General features: G+C 37.8%; 1 protein-coding gene across 1 annotated transcript in view; it reads right to left on the bottom strand.

Moving 5' to 3' along the window:
- The window catches only part of SLC38A6 (solute carrier family 38 member 6), a 44,805-nt gene that overhangs the window by 7,469 nt on the left and 10,871 nt on the right, over positions 1 to 26,465 (bottom strand). Inside the window, exons 6-13 of the mRNA XM_038180109.2 lie at positions 17,900 to 17,978; positions 12,943 to 13,025; positions 12,414 to 12,472; positions 7,566 to 7,631; positions 7,295 to 7,348; positions 5,500 to 5,579; positions 4,692 to 4,792; positions 188 to 312 (exon numbers count right to left, since the gene is read on the bottom strand). Coding sequence (XP_038036037.2) covers positions 188 to 312; positions 4,692 to 4,792; positions 5,500 to 5,579; positions 7,295 to 7,348; positions 7,566 to 7,631; positions 12,414 to 12,472; positions 12,943 to 13,025; positions 17,900 to 17,978 — 647 coding nt within the window. The remainder of the gene's footprint in view (positions 1 to 187; positions 313 to 4,691; positions 4,793 to 5,499; positions 5,580 to 7,294; positions 7,349 to 7,565; positions 7,632 to 12,413; positions 12,473 to 12,942; positions 13,026 to 17,899; positions 17,979 to 26,465) is intronic.

Below are 26,465 nucleotides of genomic sequence, written 5' to 3'. Positions count from 1 at the left end.
AAATTAGCTTAGTGGTTAGTTGTTATTTTGGAGCTCTCATGGAACATATGCAAATATGTGGTCTTTGATCAATCACTTGACAAGTGAATAAGATACACAAGACTAGATGTGACTCAAATATTGCAGTCTGCAAAGCATTAGTGTTACCATTGCTTATGCCAGCTTAAAAATGTTTAGGAGTACTTACAGGGAAGTGGATTAGAGGGACTGTCAAAAGCACAGCAAACAGTATGGCTAATTTAACAGTCAGGATGACAGTATCATGTGGCAGGTACTTGTTGTAACTTTGCAGCAATTCAGAGTCCACTTTGTCTGAAAAACAGAAAAATGAATTGTTTTCTTAATCACCTGAGATCTAACACTGAAATAATTAGCAATGCATGTTAAGCTTACATTCAAATTGATCATTTTGCATTAAAGTAATGCAGAGCAGGAGGGGGTACACAGAAGCTTCGCTGATATACCAGCTCTAACTGATACATAACCCAGAGAAAACTTAAAAGTAATAATAATAAAGCCTTCAAAACGCAAGACTCTACAAGACCTTATAGAACCTTTGCTGAAACCAAAGCCATCTAAGATACAAATATGGAGGAAGAAGGAGTAAAAAGATATTCCAACCTTGTAGATACATGTTCTGAAACTTTCAATCCACTCACAGCAATGTTTAAACTTACCTGAATTTTGCCACATTAGCTAGGCTTAAAATAAAAGACAAAGTTTAGTGGCTTGAAACGATGAGCTAACAACACAGGTAAAGTCTAGAAAACTCTTGAAAATATCTCACATAGAACTAAAGAAAACGTAGAGATATTGGTATCCACGAGTCTTAAATCTTTTCAATAGGAATATTTTGAACAGATAACAAAAAGCACCATTCACAAATTAAAATGTGGGTTTAGTCTAAGTCTGGACTACCAGATACACTGACACTCGACAAAGGGCCTGAAACTTAAGCAGGGGCTTCATTTCACCAATAAACAAAGAAAATGCAACTTGACTGATTAAGTCATCACATAACTCTTCCAATCCTAACACGTCAGCAATACTGTAACATCTAGATTTACTTTTCTAGGCTCCAAATACCTGCATGGAGGCTGCTACAGTTCAATTTGGAGACTCGTTTTGGTTAGGATCTAGTTTGGTACAGATGCTGTACAAAACAGTTCACAAATACCTTTTGAAAAGTAAAAAATCTTCAGTAGTGTGAAATACAAATTGTATTATTTTTGCTCAGTCTGCTGTCTTGCTGAGTAAAGCAAAGGGATATGTGAAATGAAGCCAAGCATACAGTACTGTAAAACTTGTTCTATTTGTATGAAACAGACAACACCAGATTCTTTTTCTTCTACTAGAAACCAGGAACAAATTCACTTTCCTAAACTGACTGAAATGCATTTTCCCTTTTTTATTTTTCCAGAAACATTAAGTGATATGTGAGGTAAAATTTCACGATTTGAAATAAAAGCTGCAATTTAATTTAAAGGAAGAAATGTTAAGAACTATGCTAGGGTATGTGCTTTTCTTATCTGCTGCCTCTCTCTCTCTCTCTCTCTATATATATATATATACACACACATATATACACACCATAACACTGGTGTACTGCTGGATGACACGGAGAAGAATATTTAGCATCAGGTATACTTTTAAATGTAATTTCTAACAACAAATATATATATATATTGACACTTGAGACTGATTTTCCTCCACGCCAAATAGAGGCAAAGTGCAAAACAATGACACCTAAGGGCTGACAATTTGGTTTCCTATAGCACTCAAAGAACAACAGAGGACTGTGTTGGTAACACAACCGACCACACCAAAAACTTTCGTATCACAGCTCTACTTTCTTCAGAGTGTGAATCTTCTGTGATCTCCATCGTGTGCATATTTAACTTTGCAAAACCAGTCTACTGTGGAATTACTACAGTATCATACACCATGTGTACATCTTCACCACTAGAGTAGCTTTTGTACTACTCAAGGCAGAAGTGGGACGGTGATGAATCAGCACCTGCATCCTTCACCTTTGTCTGGGACATTTGCCCTTTTAACCTGAAAAGCTTCACTACTGCTAAACTGACAGCAAAAGTCAGAGTCCAGAAAGCAGCCTGCTCCTTTGACCACGTATGCATTTTTGGAGTTCAGAATGGACCACATTTTCACCAATTTCCAGTCAGTGTACGAAGTTTCAAAGCTGCAGAAAACACTATAAAACTTCTGAACCACAAAAAAATGAAATATGTCTCATTTCAAAGACTTTTTTTTTGTTGTTGTTATTGTTTTCAATTTAAAATAAAATGGTTTGCATTTTCTTGGACTAGTGTTTTAGGAACAGAGAACAGATTCTCTCTATTTAAAGAAGTAAGTTAATTAAACAAGACAACCAGAAAGTTAAAAAAGGAGCAGAAGCTTGCAAGGGAAAAAAGTAATATCTTACAGACATTTACTATTGGTTCTGGTGTTTTAGGCTCTTGAGTCAGTTACTAAAATAAATCAGGCTTGCAGAAAACCAGAAATGGTCACAGTGAGACAGACTAGAAATCTGCAGTCAAAAGGCCTTGCCCCAGAGAAACCATAACACTGAAGGTGATGGGAATTGGGACTGTCTCTAGGACACTATTTTTTCTTTGATCTTCTTGTTGAGATCTCATCCAGAGACAGATGGTTATCGTGCGCTGATTCCTGAATCACAGTGGCACTTAAAATTATATTTTCCTACAAATCATATGGAGACAGTTAGTTAAATAAGGAAATGCTAACAGTAGCCTATACGCTTTTAGGGGTTTCAAGACTCCCCATGTAATTTTTCTGAGGATGTAAGAATTCTGAGTATCAAGGGAACATTTTTAGACAGTTAAGGTCAGACATACACTAATACTTGGAAAACAAGGTGCAAAACTTCCTAGAAATTTGGAATTGCTAGCTGCTGAAAGCCAACATTCTTGCTGCTTTGTCAAGCACTATCTCAAAGCCATGACCAAGAAATGTAAAACACTCTGAAAAGGAGAGGGAAATCCTAATCAGAATACCTCAATGTTATTGTCTTACTGTCCTTAAAAGAATTTTTATTCATTCCAATCCAGACAGGCTAGCATGTGATCATCCCATATAAAGGGTGAGTTTTCAGAATAGATTAGAAGAATCCATATAGGTGACTGTGATGCACTTACATGATGTCATTTGTATGATAAAACTGCAGAAGACAGATCACTAAGCAGAGGCAACCCCATCTGAAAACATGTACTACATTAAGCAAAACACAGCACAACAAATTTAAAGCAGGATGCTTGGGAGATAAATGACATTTCCTAGAAATGGCACCGCTGTGACATTATATGACAATAATGAAAACACTCTCAAACTGCTAACCGTTCAGAAGATGACAAAACAGCTGCTAGCTCTGTTACATAAGACTGCTAAAATTGCTTTATGAAACAGACGCACACCTACTTCTGCCAAGATTCTGACGGACCTTAAAAAAAAAGTCACTATGTAGATAAGAGTTTGGAAATCTGAGTATTTGCAAAACACAAGAATAGCAGTCACCTGTCTTTTAACTCAACTGAAAAACTATGCCCAAAAGTATACAAGAGTCCAAACACAGGGTTATTAAATTGGTACTCAAGTACATTGTCATGTAAGCTCTATAACAAATGGAACTGGAAGATATCCGTAAAATTTAGTAGGGACAGTTTCATTGCCACTTTTCTGTTTGGTAGATAAAAAGGTATATTTACTTTATCAGGTATTATGTCAATAACATCTCTAAGAAATGTGTGTTTCTTGGTTCAGAAAAGGTATCAGATACCACCTCCAGCTCAGGACCCACATGGAACACAAATTATTGAAGATGGGAAGCATGTATGAGGAAGACCAACTCAAATCTTATGCTTTAAAATTTTTTAATTCTTCCCTAGCCTTTCATCATTGCCCTCCACTGAAGTCAAGCCACAAAATTAGATGGACCTTTCATCTGATTCAGCACTTTTCATTTTCTTATCTTCCTTGCCTATTTTTTCTGGAGTCCTCTGGCTTATCTTTACCTTGTGCATGAAGAAAAGGTAACACAAAGAAGTCGCTTTGTGCAATCCTTCAAAATAAAACTTCCTGTTATATTAGAAAAGGAACTACACTTCCAGCAGATTCTGAGTGAAATAGCTAGTGCTAGTTCTGATAAATTTGTAAAAAGCCAAAAACAAAACAAGGAAGCAATACATGCTTTGTACCCAAGCTGTATCAGACAAGGCAAACGTGACTGCAAATCTTCATGTCTCCCTGACATCAGGGCTAGCTTGCTGAAGGTCACAACCCTTACATAAAAGGCAGCAGCCTCAGCACTACTTAGAGACTGCAAAACAAGTGGGGATATCACAGGGTTAATAGACATTTTGAATTCTGCTTGAAGATACAGCCTTAGAAGAGAGGTTTCAAACTTGCTGGACCAGCAGACTCTGCCACCAGATCTCAAAATTTCTCTCACAGTCCATGACTTTCACTTCTACTCTGAGAAGTCAGTAAGACTGTAGCACTTTGCAGTATTAGGCATATCCTTAAGTCTTCACAGGACCAAGATTTCTGAGGATTTAAGCGTATCAATGCATAAACAAGTCTGAAGTTCTCCAGACAATGCATGCATCATTTATTATTAGCCTGCATTCTAGAGAATACTTGGAGAACATACTTACCATAAAATGTCAGATACCCAAACAAAGCAGACATAAAGTAAATTAGGAAACTCAGGCCAATTCCTGTGACAGTTACATTCTGCATTCTACTTTTGGATGGACTAAAATGAAAAGAAAAAAAAAGAAAATGAGTGTTGTTTAATGTGAACCACTGACAACATGCAATCTACATTATTAAAAAAAAACATAGTAGTTAGCCTTTCATAAGAAAGCATATTCTTAATTTATGGCCACGGTTATTTGCCGAGTCTATGTTCTCAGTAACACTTGTTTTTCTTAAAGTATTTTTAATCTTGCAATTAAAGTGCACTTTCCATTCATACAACAAACACTGTCCCCATGTGGTAGGGAATTTAGACGTGCCAGAGTGATATATGTGAGTGTATATATACATATTTATATATAATTTATTTTATTTTTTTAAATCAAAGTTTTGCTTTATAAAGGATGATATATATCCAGAGACAGGAAGGGAATTTGGGCCAAAATCCACTGAATCTGGTGAAATGCAGATTCAGTTACAGCAATAAAAACTAACTAGGAAGTACCTTAGCAAAAGACCTTTTTTCTCCAGATGGCCAGGACAATGTACTGACATTGCTGATGGAACCATATTTGCTACTTTTCTCTCCTGTAAGAGACGAAAAGCCAGTACAGACTAGAGCTGTACACCTCCCAAAAACATGAAGGCTACTGACTTTGCATTGCTTGACAACACTGACTCTAAAATATTCAGCATTAATTTAGGGAAAATATAACAGGAAAGCTACCATTATATTTTAATGTTGCCTGTGTTTTCATATATTACCTCTGGAGCTCACAGTAAATCGGCAAGACGGAGGTATGGCAGAGAAAAGAGAAGGCCATAGTTGGTATTGCATAAGCACTCTAAAATAGAAGAAGAACATATTTTAGGTTTTTTGTTATTACAGATGGTTGGAAAATTATCTGAATTAATTCAGAGTTCAGTGCAAGCCTTGGAAGACAAAATCTTTCCATATTAATGCTTCAAGATAAATCTTCACAATGCAGAATGGTGCCTCTGAACCGTTCCACAGAACTGGACCTTTTCAACTGGTATTTCTTCAGGTGCTGTTCCCAGCTTACTATTTCATGATCAGGAGAGGTCATCAGACAGCATGTCAGCAAGCTAACAACTGAGAGGCCAAGACCTTACGTAAGAGCAGGATTTGCCCCCGAGTCAGTGTATCAACCATGAAATTTTCTAAGTTTTCTAAATTTCATTATCCTTAGCTACCTATCAAATTATTGACTCCCTTAACCCTGACTTCACTATTTTCTCATCATTTAATTAAAAAATGGATACAGCATCTAGCAAACACAATGTGGTTTAGCATCTGAAGTTTTAAAAGAGTTACATAATTAAAGTTGTAACCACACAATTAGTGGTATGTTATTTCAAAAACTTGTACTAGCAGAGATGAATCATCTTCTGTAGCTTACTTTAATTGCCAAGTAGCAATTAAAGTATAAAATAACCTGAACTACAACAAGGTCCATACTGGTAAAAAATATGCCACTTTCAATTGATAAAATTAAAAAGGCAAAACCCAGTATAGATTCTACAAAGTACAAAAGGCCAGACCAAAAGCTGTAACATCATGGTAGATGCTTCTGGTCAAAATAGAATTTCTTCTTTGATCTACATTTACATTTGTCTGATGTCTGCATTGCCCAAGCTTTCTTTTTTTTTTTTTTTTTTGGGGTGGGGGGCAGATTTTGTTCTTTCAGAAAAATGCAACCAACTGCAGCCCTCTTGAGTTCCAATATGCTATAGGCCTTTCCCAAACTTAGTCTTCTCTTTTCCCCTTCCTCTTCAACCAGCAGAGATTAGCGTGCCAAGGGGAGGTTTAAGTTGGATATTATGAAAAAATTCTTCACTGAAAGCGTGGTGAATTGCTGGAACAGGCTGCCCAGGCTGAGTCACCAACCCTTGGAGGTATTTAGAAGACGTGCAGATGTGGAGCTTAGGGACGTGGTTTAATGGTAGGCTTGGCAGTGCCAGGTGAACGGTTGGACCTGATGATCTTAGAGGTATTTTCCAACCTAAATGATTCCATGATCCTATAATACTTCCTCTCCTGCAAGACATAGTGGGTGGTGACACAATTTAAATGCCAGATTAATTAACAAATACCCAAGCTGGCATCCAATGAAATGCACAAGATTGCATTAGGCCTGAAGAATTAGCTTCAGGAAAGCAAAAACAAAGATTAGGTCCAGGCAGTTTCAGTAAACCTGTTCTTCAAGGAACTAAAAGTGTGCATACAGTCAAGCAGCGCTGACTTCCAGCACATGAAGTCGGCTTGATCTGACTGCATCATGAGGCTGACCACCGCTGAATCTGTTATACTTAATACTTCAGCCACATTTGCAAAGTGTTTTCATTAAATGCTAACTTGGACACCCAGCCTTCATATAAAAAAAGAAAGAGAGACTGGATAACACTTGGCAGTAGGTATAGGAAATATTTCAGCAGCCTATAACTAGTTTTACAGAAGTTTAGCTTACCCTGGATAGAGATTAAACCCCAATTCTTTAACACCCTCCCCTTTAGTTAGCTTATTGTTAGTAGAGATTACCTCCTTTGAAAGATGAAAGAGCTTTGCTTTACAATCCGCAGTAGAATTTGAAACCTGTAAGACATACATGCAAAAAACATGACATAATGAAAGAATGAGCCCAAACCACAGACATGAAACTTTTCGGTTTCTCGACAGTAAAACTGCGATGGCTAAGAAAAGAAGGAATTTAAATCACAAGTAATTCTGGAAGTGTTAATGTAAAAAAAAAAAAAAAAGTATTCCAGTTATTAATAAAATTAGAAGAACTTCGAAACAGCATGTACCTTACCTGTAAAGGTTCTATTGCACTCTTCAGAGGTAGAGGACACGGGATGGACCACTTTTTTATCATAACCTGCAAAACACCATATTTAATGTAGGAATGATATCCTAAAAATCGGGTTAAGTTTAGATATACATAGAGATAATAGTGGAGAGTTGGTGTACAAAGCAGGCAGCTACACCCACAGTAAATCAACTAGTTTGACTAGTGGATAGTTGGGCTACAGAAAGGGGGGCTTGAAGGAAAAGCCTGTCCGTGCCATTCCATCCAGCTGCTCACTGAGCACAGCTGGCAGCCTTATGGCTTGCCTGTCTGGAGGTGCTGTACTGAAATGAGCTATGACATTAACAGAAATACAGCCAGTGCTCCGCATTCACTCTCTGTACTCCACACTAACTGCCCCCCATACAGAATAGCTGCTGTGTTAGCTATCCCAGGCTCTTTCGCTAAGTAGACAAGCCCTTAACAGAGATAGAGCAGAGCCTAGGGCTAATCTTAAAAGGCAGAAACATATGGTTTGGACTAGAAAGCAAAGGAAAAACAATAAATGCAATTATTGTCCCAGAATGTCATTGGGGCTTTAGCTACACCCTGCTGGTTTAGGGACTGCCAAGTAACAGTGCTGAAAATCAAAGGGAAATTAAAGTAAGAAACGTTACCTCTTTTTTCAGGAGGTTAGTTTGAAATGATAGTTATATTGCTCTCGTCACCCTAATTAATTTCCTATTGTAGTTGCCTGGCTTTAGAGGTTATAATTCTTTTGAAGCCTAGAGCAAATAATTAAAAACTTAATTAAAGACTCAGATTCACAAGAAGAATAACATGGAAGGCAGTGTTTCTTCTGGCTCAATCTGCTTTTTGCTTGCAGCCAAGTGGTGCTTCCCAGAGAGCGAGGATTAGGTGCTCTCTCTTGCCACCAGTGCCAAGAGAAGCAAGGGAATGCTACCTCGGGACAAACTGGGGGGCAAGGAAATAGCAGGTACACAACATGCCGAGTGTTGTGGCAATAACACACAACTTAAATTGCATGGATTCAAACAAATTGCGACTCAAGGAACGGAACCAGGAAGCAGCTTGCACAACAGCACTCCGTAAACTTTGTGAAAAAGGATTAGAAGTAAAAATGGGATTCCTCCAAGCATGTTTCTGACACTAAACTGGCAGTGCCTAATATCAGGTCTGTTCTTCTTTGCTTCCTGACTGGCCGAACTGCCTCCCTCTGTGCAAGGTCAACTGCAATGCCACCCAAGGAAAGGTGGAAGAAGGGAGATGATGCTGCTGGTACATCCAGAAGCTCAACCAAAGAGTGAGCAGAGGAAAAAGAAAAGGACCTAACACCAAAACATGACTTGGGCCTTTACATACACGGATGCCTCTGTGATGTGGGCCACCCCTGCTCCATCTCTTCCTTTCAGGCAGTGAGCAGAAGCGATGAGCTCGGACTCAGATGCAGACTGCTGCACCACAGCCCTGGATACTTCCCCAGGATGCCCAAGGCTCTTGGCTAGCTGAAGGCATTTATATGAGACTGAATGAGGCAGCAAAATAGTTTTTCAAGGAGATCTGTATATTTAAAAGGTACCCAGATAGGGAAAATAAGGGAGAGATTTTGAAGGCTCCAAAGTAAAAGGCTTTGTCAGAGCTCTGGCTAAGGGTTGAACAGGCTTCCTAAGCAATGAAAAGCTGCATGGAGCTGAGGGGGGAAATAAGCTGTGCTTGGCAGTGGTGGGTGTGGGTGCAGGGCTTCTAGCAAGCCAACGAGCAACCTTACATATAAATATTGCAGAGGTCAGAGGGTGACGAGAAAAGCCAACCATAAAAGCTGGAGCACATTCCTCTAAAATGAAATGGATACAGATTACGAACAAACTGAAATGGAAACAAAAGACGACAATGCACTAGATGCATTTCAAATCTGTAACTTTATTTGCCTACCTGCTTAATTATTCAAATCTGTTTGGATTCCTGATTGCAGTATGCTCTTTATTTCTAATGAAGTTGCCAACAGGAAGAGGTTGTTAAGCTGGCAGCACAGCTCAGTGAGCTGAGCAGGCGTGCAGGCAGCACAGACAATCCTCCTCTGGAACTTTAAGCCTATTCCATATAAACATTGTCTTTTGAGTATAACAAACATTTGGTTTTAACTTAAAAAAAAAAAAAAAAAAAAAAAGGCAAAACCTAAAGACAGATTTTAATGGAAATAGGGTATTTTCAACCCACACCAAAACCGCTGCTAAAAATAAAGTCAGAGGTCTCAAAATGTTCTAACGTTCTCAGGGGATGTTGCTTTTTTGTATCATATGGAGGGAGAACAGGAACCCCTTTATTTCAGCAGTGCTAACAGCATTCAGCAAAGAGGAGCTCTCTGTGTATAACATCATTCGTTACGTATGGCAGGTTCCCAATCTGCCTCACATTTTGTTCTGGGAACGTAAACAACAGATTTAGAAAAATACCACCAGGAATCATTAACACCTTTGTCGAACAAGCTACCAATAGGGCTGTCTCCATAAAATAAATAAATAAATAAATCTGTCTTTACTCTTCACCAATATTCAATGCAGCAAGGGGGAAGGCAATAAAAAAAGTGCAATGCTCACATTTCATTCCTCTTCAGTTAGGATTCACATCAGGAAGGTATTCAACAATCAGAAACAAGAGAAAGTGCTCAGGACCTCACAGAATCTGGCTTTCAATTAATAGTTACGTACATACGTGTTTTTTCTTCCTCATCAGTTCATCTCAGTGTTTTCATTTTTTTCCAAGTGAAGACTATAAACAGTGTATTAACTTTACAGAAAAAGATGCTGAAGCCCAGACAGGAGATGTGTGACCTGCCAAAGTCCCACAGCAGAGCACAAGAACAGTCTCCAGCCCTTCGACTCAGTGCACTCACCAGACCATAGGGACCAAGACACGCTGTCTATAGCACCTACCTTTTCTGCATGCTGTATCAAAACTGTGGCTTGCTGGCAAAAAGCTTAACAGATGGTATGCACTTGAAAATGCATAGAATTATTGTATATGCAAAATATGATTGTATTACTTCCATATGACTAACCCAGCCTTCTTCTGGAATAAATTAAAGCATATCTGCCGTACAGAAATTAACATTGTGCAAACTAAAACACCATTTCAACAGCACGTATCACCCACTTCAAAGCAATTAGATATGAAAACTAAACCACAGTTAATTCCTTTGAGTTTCAGTATCTGAAGAAGTCAGATGAAATATTCTGAATAGCATTAGTTTTCTTTAAATATCTGTAACAGCTTTTAATTTTTAATTATTTTTTTTTAATTTATTTTTTTTTTACCTCAGTTAGATTTTCGGTGGCTCTTTCTTTGTCATTTGACAACAAAGATCAACCATACAATTTTTACCACTTCATAATAAATGTGCCCTCCTTTGTTAGAACTCCCTGCATGCTTTTCTGTTACAGCGAATCAAGTCTAAACCCTAGCTCGAATCATCACGGCTTGTCATGTCTGCATGCAAGTCTTGTTTACAGACACGCTTTCTCTGAGCCCAAAATTACTTTCAAATGCATCCATGAACTAGAACAGCTTTCTTCAGACATCTGTGCAAATTCACAAAGAAATATAAGAATCGGACTCGTTTAAAAACTCTTGCAAATAGCTTCGGCCCAAGACCTATTTCAACATTACAGTTAGAACTCTGTTGTTGCTGTTGGTGGTGTTTTTTGTGTTTTTTTTTTTTTAAGATAAATTTTAGGAAAGAGGTCAAAAGTTAAAGTAATTTATAAATATTACAAATGAATTTCCATTAGCTCTGGAGAGGTTGTGGCTGCTCCTCAATGCTAAGCTTCGGAAGAATACTTCCCAAGGTCCTGCAAACACTGCAGCTCTCCAGGGATACCCTAGGGAGATGTTTTGACAGCTTTGAAGTTTGGTTTTATCACATGGTTTAGTTCCTAATGGATTGCCTTGGTCTCCTGGATGGCATGTTTGTTCAACTTGCCTTCAACTCTGTTTATCCCTTTGTAAAACAGGTATTAAATGCAAGTCAATGCAGGCCAGAATGACAGGAGAGAGGGGGAACATTTTTCCAGGCTCCCAAAAAGATTCTTGATTCTCTACCTCGATGACAGAGAGTGAGTTGCATGGTCGTACTACATATAACACACGTGCATTAACATACTTCTTCCCTGTAAAAAGCAGAAAGGGTGCAATATTTTTCCTCTCAGATCTGCCTAGTAGGTCTCACTTCAGATATTTGGAAACATCTACCTCACAGGGGCCTTGAGAAGGTGAACATCAGGGTCAAAAATCCCATATGGCTCAGAGAAAAGAACTTTTCCTTTCAGCAGGAAAGAAGAATAAGGTCATTGACGTATTAATGAATCTTGTAAACTGCCTTAATGAAGTTCTAGTTTTCCTTGCCTTTTTTTGAACTCTGTCACTCCATTGTACATGTAAATTTAATTTATTTGGAGTATATTAAATTTTCTTCTACGCTAGTTGAAGTAAGTAATAGTTAGAAGCTAAGAAAACAGAACTCTATTCCATTACTAGTAGGGAAACAAAAGTACGTGTGCCAGCTCCCTTCACTGCACTGTCAGCAAAACAAAAATATTGTTACATTTACCAGTCCAAAATATAATTATTTTAAATCTTTTCACATGCTTGAAAGTTCATACACATTTCCATGCCTCAGCAAAACAAATGTAATCTGTCCAAGCAGGCACATACTGAACTCAAAGAAAACTCTGAATTCTACATAAAATGTAACGGGGGGAAGGGAAGACAATTCATTTCAAAACAGACTTATGAAAACATTTAAACAATAAGAGAAAAAAAAATAGATAAGCTGTGCACTGATTTTTAACTTACCACAAGAGCAAAGTACACCATAAAGAAAAATGATAAACTACTTGTGTAGCCAAGAAAGCCTGTAAAATAACAGTAAAAATAAAAGAGAATTTATAAGGAAAGTGATCCTAATGTACAGCTAAAGCTTTACATTTTAGGCATGTTTTCTATTACAGTGCTTGGTATCTGGGGCTTAGGACTCAGAATAACAACATTCCAACTGCCTGTCACAGATCATTTATGTAGTTTTGTAGGGCAGAATTAGAACTGGCTTACCACTAATGGCATGCTGTAAGTAAATGCAGCTCTTTAATGTTCTGCTGTAAAGATTTTATTTTAGTATTGCAGACAAAATACTACTGCAACCCAAGTAATAGGTTAACTAGGCAGGGCTGGAAGGCAGAACATACTACAACAACTTAAGTAGTCCCCGCCATCACCAGCCCCCTGCCAGTTAAAATAAATAAATAACCCATTAAGGTTTTAAAGTCCTCAATTGTAATTGCTACTAAAGTAGAATAATATTCGCTTCTCTCCTTTAATTACTCACCAATTTTAGGAAGAAGTGCAAGGGGAAAAACAATGCAGACCGAAGTAATGAGTAGCAGCAGTCTCCCATCAAGGTACCAGGACCTGTTGGAAAAGCTACTTAGGACTGATCCGAAGTTCATGAGTCCTAAAAAGCATGTTTTCTTTAAAACTGTGAACTTGGACAAAATATTCTCTAGGATAAAACTAAATAATTTCCAGTTTCAGGGTTTTTACCCCCAGTGTCTGTACTGTGATATAAAATAGAGCTCCCAGACCGTAAGGAAGCAGAGCACCATCCCATAACGAAGCGGCACGGCAGGCAATGTTCTGTGGGAAAGGGTCTGCATGGAGCAGGGGTCTGATGTGTGCAAATTATTTCTTAGCAGCACAGTATGTGAATCCCTGCCTTTATTCAAAGCAATGATCAGAGTGCCATGAGTATTGCATGCTCTACAGATTTCCAATAGAAGTGATTACACAACATGCTACACGTATCTCAAGTTGGATTACATCAAGTTGTCTACTTCCACTACTAGAAGAAGTGTCAACTTTAAATACCACTCACTGCAAAACCTCCCTTCAGTTTATCACTCCTGCATTACTTAGTTCCTCAACATTTCCAAGAGGTATGAAGTGTAAAGCTAACAAACCAAAACTCAACCCATTGGTTTAAAAATTCCATTATATTTTCTAAACACGGCAACTTTCCGTTCTGCCCAAGTTTCATTATTCCTATCGCCACAGGGTTCAAATAATAGAGGAAAACTCCAAGAAAATCAGCTTTAAGTTAATTCGAAATGTTTCCTGTCCAGAGGTAAAATGAGAAAGAGCAGCAATAAAAAAAACTTCCTTATTTTTAATTTTGCACAGTGATCCTTCATTTGTTGCAACAACTGGGAGACAAAAGAGATGGAAATTATTATAATGAGATTTGCTACAATGCTTATACATAAAGACATACATATAAAAAGCACCATAGAGGCATGTGAAGTCTTAATGCAGTGGAAATCTCATCTTCAGACAGAGGAAAGTACAGATGTGTAAGCTGTTAAGAAACAGAAACATCTTGAGGGTGGCTCCCCCAAACTTGGTAACCACCATATCCTGTACTGATAAACATCTTGCACATCAGCCTCCGACTTTACTACCTATAAACACCTTGGCCTTTGACCTTCAAGTTTATTTAGTCCAGGATATGGTTAGCACCTAATAAACAGGCAGCACCTCAAGTTATCATAAGGAGAGTAGTGTAACACCTGTGTTAAAGGAAAATTACCACATCCACATATGAACGACTGTCATACATGGTGGCCAACCACTTGTGTCACTTGTTTAAATAAATACATGTAACGTAAATGAACAGAGGAATTTCAAGGCTGAAGAAATCTTGCCCCTCTCTGAATCAAAGCAACTCTTAAGTGACAATATCTGTATTTTGAGTTATTTTTAATACATCACTCTTCAAAAAATGTATTACTAGTCTACATGTGCTACTGCTACAGTTAAAAAGCAGCTTTGCCAAGATCAACTGCCTGCTGTAGTATTATTGTTAATATTGTTGAAAGTAATACCGTTGACACTTACAGGTCACAGTTTTAAACTTTTTCTTTCTTCCTAGTACGGTGGATGTGCATATTAGGAGCAACAGGAGAGCAGGCAAAGTATAAAGAATTATGTTTAAAGGTAACGAAACATTATGCTTAAAGTAATTAAAATACCTCAGATATGTACACGTGGGGCTTCTATTTTAAGTCACCCAATTCAAGACATGCAGCAGATCCATACTTGCTCACAAGCTCAACAGGCGCAAGGAAAAATGATTTGGGTTACTTTATGGTAAATGAAAACAAAAGCACTTATGGTGGAAGGGAAAAAAGAAAGAGTAAAATTTCAGTGAGGTGATGTGAAGGAGAAAAAAAAAATTGTGTTTACTTTTTGAATATCCAATTCTTTTATTTATAAGAGCTCAACCTACTCCTCTACCCCCCATGCCCCCCAAAAAAAAACAATGACAAAAAATCCACCCAGAACAGTGGGCCAGCTATTGGTTATCAAAAAATGTGTCTATTTTCTCCCAAAATACCATTGTAGAAATATATTTATTTTCCAAAGGGAGAATAAATGTGTTTATATTTCCTTTAAAATCAGTTTAATCTGCAGATATAATCCTACATGATAAACGCATTCCAAGTATGAAATTCAGAATATAAATCCTTGCCTCTACTGAAAATACTTTGGCATGCAGATGTTCCTTCTCCCTCCCCCATATTTTAACTAAAAGCAGACATTTATAAATTGCTTTAATTTCATTCCTGAATGCAACAGGACAAGAGATTCATATGTTCTAAATTAGGATCTTACTCTCAGTCCATATCAATTATATAACACACAAGCAAGACAACTTAATTGCATCAATCATATCCCCCTGACGGGGTCATTAAATGTTAACAGAGGGCTCACAAATTACAACTTTTTAACGCAATCCTCATTTGAAACTATGTTCATGTCATTAAAACTACGCACAATTCTTGTTATGCAGACAGAGTGAAACATCTCAGCTTCAATTAACAAGTGTTTAAATTGTGTGTTTTTGTTTTTTAATTAAGACGTGAAGGTACATTACACACTGGGTCTGATCCTTTCAAACACATGCACACCTGCTTACCTTTAGCTACAGGAATAATTCAATTTGCAAAATATTCTTTAGGTGACTTTCCTCAAAGTATGCTTTGGGATGGCATACGAGTATGAAACATTTTTCACAGATAGTTTCACTGACACATCTGATAAATTCTAACTACGGTTAAAGACAAATTCTGCACCCAAATGAATGCCTATCAGATGCCACACTGACTTAAAACCAGAGCAGTTGTGTAACCACATCTGGAAACAAGTAGGCCAGCTAAAACAGTTTAATCAAAGCAGGCAATATTTATGCCCTTTGCATACATAAGCTGCTGCTTTGGCTTGCTGATTACCTATTTGTGTTGGAAAATTTTGTACAATTTAAGATCTCTTAGCGAATAGATACTCTAATATCATGAAAGTGATATTAGAATTGATATTCCATATCTGATATTAGAATTGATATTCCATATCAAGAAATGCATGGAGACAAAAGATTAGGATTCATCATGACAACAAATGTGGCAACATAATATATGAAATATGGACATGGGCATACACGGACAGTCAGCTATGTCCTTGCAGCTGGAATACCAACTGACCACTGCATTTGAATAATTTGCTAGGGCAAAGAATAGAGGAGTCAAAATGTGTCCAAAGAACATCGATCAATGGAATAACTCCCAGTAACAGACGCAGACACAGTACAAGACCTTGGCTGAAAATTAACTTGCCATTTGAGCTGTGGTTAGTATTCCTATGGACAATTTCAGCTCTTTCTAAATGCAAAATTGAAGTTCATTCCCAAACTGTAATTTCAGCTAAGGAAGAAGTATGGGTGGTGGTAGTGCTGACAGCGCAATGAGAATTACTGTGGCTCACATCATTTGTAGTAACTGGCTCAGCCACTGCAGCCTGTCTGCGTGTTCACCAGTGCTCTCCTCTCAAAGATCTGCATCAGGACCCTGATAACACCAAACGCTGGCAGGAGCATTATCTAATAGGTAGTTTAATAAAAGAGTCTTTTACACTGCCTTTTTTAGACTGAACAATATTTTGGCCAATATGTATGCATGTGGGACCTCCAAATTCTACCTGTTAAGAGTGCTCATAAGCTGTTTAAAGGTGTATTTTTGTTGGGAAAAGTCACTTTGCATTAACAAGGCTGACAGCAAATTCAAAGAAAGCGCAGTAAGTGATGTTTTATGCTAAAAATACCGAAATGGTCAGATGGGAACACACACCCAGCAGATACAGTAGCTGGCTCAACACCACTCTGTATGAACAAGGGAGTTGAAAGCGCAATTATGAAGGAGTAGGTGATAAAACCCAAATGAAATGCTAATGACTATCACAGCTGGAAAAGATACATTAACGGACTAAAAATGGCATTTACACATGAAACATAATCATTTATTAAAGCCCTCTACTAAATATATATTATTGTGAGGGTATAAGGAGGGCAGGAAGATTACCACCACATGACTTTTCAAAGCATACCTTATAAAATTGAAAAAATATAAATGAAACATATAATTTGAACTAAAGTAACTTTTAAAAACAAATTTCAACTTAAAAATTCAAACAAAATATTCAAGTACAGTACAAACCTCACACAACCTTTGAGTTCAAAACATCTGAAAATAGCAGTTTGGAAAAACTGCAGTGACACAGTGCAAGATACACTGTTATGAGTGACAGCAGCACTGGAACAACTTGAACAAGATATTTCAGTGCTGAAGCTGCAATGTTTGTTTTAGCGCAGGCACAGATTCCTTGCGACAGCTCTAATAGAAATCTGAGGGACGCACTCATTACATACAGCTTTATAGCTCAGTTGCGAAGAATAATTTCTTTACTGAGAGCCAAGTTAAGGAATTATAAACCGAGTCTGGAAACCTGGCATTTTTCCCAAGGCAAGTCCAATTACTGGAGCAAGACAACAAAATATTTAAATTTGAATGTCTGCTGGATTTTGTACTGTGGTTTTGAAATATTTTAAGTGATAACATGACAGCAGTTTAAATGTTTCTCCTCCTCTCCCTCCTGTCCCCCTCTGCTTCCCCTTTTAAATTTTTACAGAAGGGAGATTTCTTTAGATGGAGTTTTGCCACTGACTTTAAGGTCGTCTGATGGGAAATCACTACGAGGAAAGAAATAGGCTCTCTGTGTGCGCGCGGCAGAAGGTTTACACATGCCAAATACATTTCTTATTCCAAGAACTCCTGTAAACGACTAATTTTTTTGGCATGTGAGATCAGAGGGAAGTGTCAGTACCCATCTCCTTCAGCAGTCCTGAACCACTTTCTTCTTCAAGATAAATACATAAGGTTTGAAGCACTTTTCCTTACCCGCTCTCGTCTCCACTTAAGAAGCCCGCGACAGCACCAGGAAGTTCAGTCTTAACAATTAAAAGATAAGATGACATAGCTGCAAACAGAAGCAGAGCAGATTTAGTAGAGGAATACCAGTATCTCTGTTTGTAACAATTAGCATGGCTTAACCAGCATGGTCACGACTGGAACATCTCAGCCACATATTAGACACCATGGCACCAGGGTCAAAATTTATTTTCTCATGTGCTTCCTTTAAAAATAGCTGCAAATCCCCGAGTATTGTACTGATGATAGCTAATGCCTCCAAAGAGGCTGTTACGATGTGAGCCTTGAAACAAGGAAAATAGAAGACAAGGGACTAACAAAACAACACAACACAGGACAGGCCCTTTACCTAGGAGTACGGATCTACAAGCCAGAGACAGACTTGAAGGCTGCAGCACTTCTCCTTCCCTACTCTTTATTAGATGTTAACAACGATGAGAGTAAATCGTGAGATTTGTTTATCAATAAAATAGATTTTTCATGAAGACTCAGTTTTTATTGTTGTTCAATTCATGCTGCATTGAAAAAGTATATGACAAGGTTAAACACAAGAACAGGACTGGAAAGGTTCTTCTTATCCTGCATGCATAGATTTGCAGAAACTGTGAACATGAAGAGAAACTGTTAGCTACTCTTAAGGGAATGATGATTGCTGATATTTCTACTCATAAGAAAGCAATGATGCATATAAATAAATCCAAAAGCTAATTCACAGTATCAATTTTCTCTTTTACTCCATAAAATGATCTAAGGCCTAAATAAAAGTTCTTATACTTTTATTACAACTGATACTAACCTGATACCTTCACATACTGCTCATGTCACTTTTTGCTTTACCATAAACATCAAGCATTTATATGACCCAGAAACCAGCAGAGAAACACTCAAAGCATCAAGTTTTACAAACAGATTCAACAAATATCAAAGCCTCCTTGAAACTTCCATCTGTCAAAAGCAAGCAATTTTAGTAACGTGCCTACAAATGCCTTCAGTTATGTTTAAAACTTGACAAAAATTAATCTGTTGCACTCAAATTTTACTGTTTTGCATTCAGTAATTATTTAGAATTTTACTGTGTCGTATTTACTAACGCATTAAAATAATAACATAAATTTTTAAGAGGTAAGACAGTGAGCTTCCATAAACTAATTTTTTAAGAGTGCTTTTTTTTTTTTTTAATGAGTGTTTTGAACCCTGGAAAATATGTGGACTCTGACATTGCTGTACCACAGCAGTTAACATTAAATCTGAAGAAAGGGACTGCAGTCCCCATAAAGTAAGGGAACTGTATTAATACAGAGTGACATCTACCTACCGCAAGGTTAAATTAAAAACAGTTGCTAGGTCACTAAATAAGGAAATATTCACTTCTTTATAATTAAAAGCTCTGATTTTTCTCGTATTTGAGTAGATCCCCCTGTTGACATGTAGCTGTTGCTTGGTGGTGGTGAGGTATTTATCTGCTGTCCTGATTTTACTCTCCTATCTTCATACTGGAGAATGAAGATTCAACCACACAGATCTTTGCAGCGTGTGCATTTTTACATCACCAGAATTTGTAAGAAAATCAGCACACTTTCTTATGCTAAAGATAGAGGCAGATGCATATTTCACCCTAAGCAAAGATGTATTTTCATAACATCGTATGTGAAAAAGAAAAATTCCTCTAAATTTTAATTCAACTTTAGCCTTCTTTCTTGCATTCTACAATGCTTTTACACAAGCAGTTCAGAACTTTGATATATTTATGTACTTCAGGAAGATTTTAAAATTAGTTCTTTTGCAGGCTCAGCTGCAGAAAGCTTCAATTTAATTTCCAGATCAGATTTCCTCCTAATATGCAATCTGTCACTCTTCCCTTGCATTCCTATTAGCCTCTGGCTAATCATTTGATCACTTATCCTTTGTTGTGCACTTACTCTTTGTTTTTAAAAGAGGAGTCCTATTTCACTGAATTCCACTCCGAAGTAGGGAACCAATCATGCACTAAGAAACTTGCACATGCTAAACATTTGTATGCATCTTTCTTCCTCTCTGTGCATATGGGAAACAATCTCACATAGTAGGATTTTTTTTTTTGTTGCCAGTTTATCTTCTCCTGTTTGTTCTATAAGACGAAGACAATAAATAAAAAAGTAATTTATAGCTTGATGCTCAGATAAGACACGAATCTCTTAAATAAACTGGGGCAGGATGCCCTCACTAAATACAGTTGAAAAAGTCAAATCCTGCTTTTTTTTTTTTTTTAATTTACAAATGCAGCTGTACCTCTCATGAGAAACAGATCCTTGAAATTTTGCTCAGCATGAAAGAAGTAAAAGACACTAACCACTTTATGACACTCTATAAACTATGAATAAATAATACATAATAAATTATACATTATAAATTATACATTTCACTACAAAGTGAGTGCAGAACATTGATTGTTTTTAAAGTTGAAACCAAAACAGAGAAGTATCTTGAAAAAGGACGCAGCAACTGAAATATTATCTCCAGTAGGAATAAAGTGCTTACAGTATGCGAGAGAAAAAAAAATCATTTCTTCCACTGCAAAAAATAAACTTTACGTAACTTCCCTGATGCCCACCGTGACCAAAAGCATGTCAAGTTGTATCGTAAAAATTAAATGTCAACTACCCTTGGCAGTCCTGATGTAAAACGGAAGGAAGAGATTACACAGTCACAAGGCTAAACTGTGGCACAAGTGAACACAACAAAAAACCTATCTTGGGCTTTGATTTATTCCACTTTTGAAATATTGACTTCCTGTCACTTGCAAAATAGCTGTAACATTTTAAAGGCTAACTTTTAAGGCACCTTTTATCATGTTTAAAAACAAACAAGCAAAAAAAAGCTATATTAGATGTATATTGTTCTTTAGAAGTGTTCAAAAAAATTAGCAAGTGTCAGGAGTAACATTCCCTTCAGTTTGCTCTTCTTTCACATATGTAACGTGAGAGCAAAACTTACTGCTTTTGCATCCCATTTCATCCCCTAAACTCAAAAACGATAGTTTTTCTTCACATCACCTACTCTTTCCAAGATGAGACACCTATCTTTACCACTGAATGAGACAGGTTTCCTGCAAAATGAAAGGCGTACAGTGATGTAACTTGAGATTTTAGCATGCAGATGCAACGAGTGCAGACTCCAACTACGTGAGCAACTTTAATACGGTTGCTTTCTAATTTTTCCACCCTGACTTTACATATTGACAGCATGCACCAAGAGCTATTTGATGGAAAACTTTGCAGGTCTAAACTTCTGCATTTAGTAGAAGCCAATATTCAGATACTAAAACAGTATTCAGCAGAAATCCAAATATTACTACTACTTTATTACTAAATAGAGGTTTACCACTGTCTTGAAAGCAGTGAGAAATTACATTCTTAAAACAGTTATCACCTTACTATGTTCCAAAAACATAGTGTTAACTCTAATGAGAAAAAAAAAAGTGAAATATAAAATAGGGTACTTGCATTAAACTTTTATAACTTGTTTTTGCCATCGGCAGATACGGCTCTCTATAAATATATGTACCTTGCATGCATTATTCAAAATGTCCTTTTTGTACTATAAAATTGTTTCACACTAACTATATGGGCCACCACCTGGATAAATAAAAAAAAAAAAAACAAAACAAACGCACCTTTAGCTGTTAGAGAAAAGAGAAGCCAGGGTTGTTTTTAAATTAGTCCCCAAAACACCTCTTATAACATAGCCCCAATCTTAAATCAAACATGTGATTGTCTTTTTTGTTACCAGGAAAATAATTGCAGTTTTTCCTTACTATCCTGCCCCAAAAATGATCCGTTGCTGAAATCCACAGTAATGATACAAGAGAATGTCTATATCAAACTTATGCATAAAGATGTAAGTTACTCCTTTCTTAGAAAATGGCTGGTGATAAATCCCTTCATTTCATTAGAGGGACTGAATCTAACTCTTCTGGTTATTTTTTCCTAATCTACCTCTCTAGCTGATCATGTTAAATCACTGCAGATACGTCTCATGCTATTAAGCACTGTGCAAAAATGGAACCAGGCTGCCCTCCAAACGCAGGAGAAGGCAAGAGGCTGGGTAAAAATAGGCTTTATCAATACAACTCCACTGCCCCTTCAGCTTCTACTAAAAAAAAAAAAAAAAAAAAGGTGTGCTGATCTGGGAGTCGGGACAAGTAGACAGAGCAATCTTGGTTTTTAACTTGGGGGAGTACTGGGTAAGACGGAGATTCTTCACAAATGCCTGCAGATCATTAAGATAAATTAAAATGCTCACCGTCTAACTCTCTGAAAAGTTCTGGCAATAAGATCCGTGCTTTTCCCCCAAATACTGAAAAGACTAGAGGCCGAGAGACAGAAATAGCACTAGAATAAACATTATCGGTCACAGCACGCTCGAGCCAAGGAGAGCTGGATCCTTCATAGCAACCGCTTGTGACAAATCCATTTGGGCTTGTGCCTCCCTTTGTTGGTAACGGAGGCTGTTTAAACTTGAATATGCCCTGATCTAGACAGGGTGACAAAAAGGACAACAGGAAAGGATTTCAAGAAAGAAAGTGAAACTAGAGAGCAAAATACTGGATTCTGGGCAAGTTGTTGATTCTTTTTTCCCTCCAGTCAAAGAACAAGAACAGAATAGCAAGGTCAGAAGCATTTGAATATTGCATCAAGCTCCTTGTAAGTAATTCAAACTACAAAAACATCAGGAATGATGCATGGATGCCATTTAAAACCATCAATTATTTTGGCCCCCACATCATATATCCTTAGGAACATGCTCTTTTGTTTTTGTTTTGCAATGAATCCCCCACATATTCAATTTTAAGAAGTTTCCCAATTACTTTATTCATTGTTCTTAGGATTTCCTCTTAGCGGAAGCTTAACATTTGTCTCTCTTTTTTTTTTTTTTTTTTTTTTTAAAATATAGAAGGGAAATGCAGACTTCAATGTGTGAAAAAAAGATGGAATGCTTGTTCATATAGCAAGTTCTGACAACAGAAAGAGGTCATCAACTTTGCTGATCTGCACTTTATGACACCCATCCTGCTGAATTTTTTCTCCCCTACTTCCCTCTTCCTTTTAAGTTTAGCTTTTATCTGAATTACACTGGAAATTTATCCATGGCAGGCTTAAAAAAAAAAAAAGAAAAGAAAAATGAAAGAAAAAGTTATTCCCCAGGGAACTCATAGACAGCAGATTTATTTTAGTAAAATTTCACTAGTTTAATTGTATTTGCACAGTTATGCTAATTTAGCTGCCACATAGCTCTTCATATTTCAAAGTATAGCTTCAGGTTGGGATTTTTGTTATTATTTTGTTTGTTTTGTTTTTTAAAGCAGGGTTAATATTCTCTACAATACCAAGCCTTTCCAACAACTATTCACTGCAATATGGAAATGTAACAGCACGGGTCATTAATTGTTAAATTAGTACGGGAGCAGACAAACCTGCCCTTAATTAAGGCAGCTCTGCACTGGAAATCCTCACTGTGAAACAGCAAGGATAATTAGGCTTTCAGGTTAAAAGCAAACTGCATTGTGAAAACAAACACTGAGTTTGTTTGAAAACAGAATTAGACTTTCCATACTTAATGGAAGCTCGGTAATTTCTTAAGGTATTAATGATACAGTTCTCAGCATGTAACAAGCTGTACTTTATTCCTTCATGATTTGCACTTTAAAATTATTTTCAGAGTCCATAGAGTACTGTACTCTGGTTAGAAAAAGACAGGTTTTCCAACACAGCCCTTATTCTCTCAAAATATTTGCCCCAGTTACATTTGGGACAAATCTTGTAAATACATTTAAAATTGAATTGCAGAACTGAGGAACACGCTGAGGGGAAAAAAAAAAAAAAAAAGCTGGCAAAACAAGAAATGCCCAGTTAACTTGATAAAACAAGGTCACTGGTTACATTTGATTTGTTTGTTTTGGTGTAGTTTTTAGACACATGCAGATCATTTGCAAGTACTGACACAGGGAGCACACACACACAAACCCATGTAGCAAAATCAGGAGTCAAACCCTTCAATGTCCATCTCCAAAACAGAAAAAAGGAGAAGAAACAGCAAAAAGCAGCCTGCAGGGTCGGAGGCACCGGGCAAGGCCAGCAGGTGGTGGTGCGGGAGCGCTGCAGGCACCCAGCGAGGCCCCATGCGATGGGTATGAGCTCGCCAGACTTAAGGATGCAATATAGATAGGATTGATTACGTTCAGAGCAGGGTTTCCATGTGCTGTCCGTCGTGTTGAGTGTATTAATGGGCCGTAAAATCCAGCTTAAGAACTGCGTCTCCCATCAGGGCTAATCCCAGAGCTTCTATTACCGCCTGCAGAGCCGCGGCACAGCAGTGCTCGAGGGGTACAGCACAAGCCTTTCTCCTCACGACTGACTATTACGAAGAGGAAAATCGTGTGCATTCGAGTACATGCTAATAGCTGAATATTGAAAGGAAATCTGGAAGCACCAGTTAGAGAAGTTACACTTAATTGAACCTTGTTTATACTAGAAACCCTACAATTCTTTGTAAAATTAGGGCTGCTATCTGGAAAGCGTGGATCCAAAGAGAGGCTGTAAGGCTCATTTGGGTACAGGCCAAAGCAGGCTGGCTACACACACTGATCCTCAGCAGGAGAGCTCTGTGCACCTCAGCCTACTGCTAGAAATTGAAAAAAGAAAGCCCCGTGCAAAAAAAAAAAAATAATCCTACTACAGACCACCTATGCTACATGGCTGCACCACATGTTCTGCTGTTGCACTTAATCCCACTGCTAATAAATTTTAAATAATTAAACTCATGTTCTCAGCAGTTTCAATTTATGTTTCCGTGCATCACCAGTACCCAGCGCTCTGTGACGAGCCGCATCTCCCGACAGCGGCGACCTTCAGCTAATACCAGCCCGCAGCCCAGAGAACTACGCTGTAAAAACTCTCCACAGACTTCCTGCTAGACCTCGGTGCTGAAGATTTGTTAGTGTTGGCAATAGATTGTGAGCTGCTCTTGTGCAACGCTTTATTGTGTTTGTCTCCGTTTTCCACCAGCCTCGCTGAAATAATTCCTGCTCCAACTTCATTACATTGCGTTTTGAGATTCCTAATGATTTTCTCCAGGGTACGGCGGTGCAGACTGCCCTGCTTCTCAGTCAGATCAGCAGTGACAGCTCTAGGAGGAAAAACTCCCCTCCTTGCTCCTCGGAGCATCCACCAAGCTCCCAGATCCTCCCTGACCAGGCCAGGGGAAGGCCTGCATGGTGCCAGGCCAGGGCTTTGGCCCACGGAGCCTCATCCATCACTTCCTAGAAGCACAGCGCTGTTAGGACAATAGCAGGGACTCTGTCCAAATCCGGTTGCTCCTGGGAAGGATTACATAAAAGAGGCGCAGAGCCACGGACTGGAGTGTTTTCCATAGCAGCCTCCCTTGCTTCTTCTACGCTTCCAGGCGTGCAGCTGCACCAAGGGCCCTCTCTGAGCTCAGGAGCCGCATGACAAGATCCAAAAGATCCAAAATCCTGCAAGATCTTCTGCATGGCAGGCAACAAGTGGACATTTAGAGGATCACTCCACTTACAGAGCAGTTTGGCAGTCATCCTTTTAGTGTCCTATTTGTAATCCCACAGTCACACTAACCAGCTCGTAGGAGAAAAAGACAGGTCACGGAACTCATCACTAGTTATTTAGACAAATGGGCTGCTGGCCTGGGCCAAAATACTGACAAATAGAACAATATAAAACGAGTAATTTTGGCCATCCCATTCAACCTTTCCCCTTAGTAACAAATATCCATATTGCAAGAACAAGTACATGTGGACATAAGGAGAATTAGGCAAACATTCTCAAAGTTTAATCTCTCTAAACTCTAAGCTAAGATTTTGTATGAATTCTGTGAAGTCTTTAAATCACGGTATTTTTGAAGACGACCTCAGTTCACATTTGGATATTGCAAAGTCAACACATTCTCTGGATACATCCTCAGTTAACCTTTGGTACTTAAATAGATTTTGGTATGTGTTATGTTTATCTAAGTAACACAAATTAAAAAGTGTTCCAGCACAGCTGAAAATCTGCATGAAAGTTGAGTGATCATATGAGACATACAGGTTGAAATCTCCAGGCAATGAACTTGAATTATTTAAAATACAAAACAAAACAAAAACCACAGAGGTATTTTACGATTTATTCTAAGTTTGGACAACTACTGCTTTCCTGTAGCTGTACAAAATCAATGTGTTTTTTTTCCCCCCTTTGGGTATCCTGCTAGTAGAAAAATCAGCTTCCCTATCTACACAAAGCTGTAAGTGTGGGCAATTAGGATGTCAAATGCAAACCCGCAATTCAAGTTTTCTTTTTAAGAAAGCAAAGATGACAAATTAGAAAGCATAACCGTATTAAAGAGATTGTTAAAAAGCTCTCTCCGGCACAAATAAATGCAAATCACTTCCACACAAAAATTTTTAGAAGTGATCAGACCAAACTTTAAAACTGCCAAGACTAGATGCTGCTAGTGACAATAACCCTAGTAAAGTCATTTATTTTAA

This window comes from Anas platyrhynchos, chromosome 5 (assembly GCF_047663525.1).
Source record: "Anas platyrhynchos isolate ZD024472 breed Pekin duck chromosome 5, IASCAAS_PekinDuck_T2T, whole genome shotgun sequence".
In the NCBI taxonomy this organism is placed as follows: domain Eukaryota; kingdom Metazoa; phylum Chordata; class Aves; order Anseriformes; family Anatidae; genus Anas; species Anas platyrhynchos.
The sequence above is the reverse complement of the archived record's forward strand: the minus strand, read 5'-3'. Positions and strand labels throughout refer to the sequence as shown.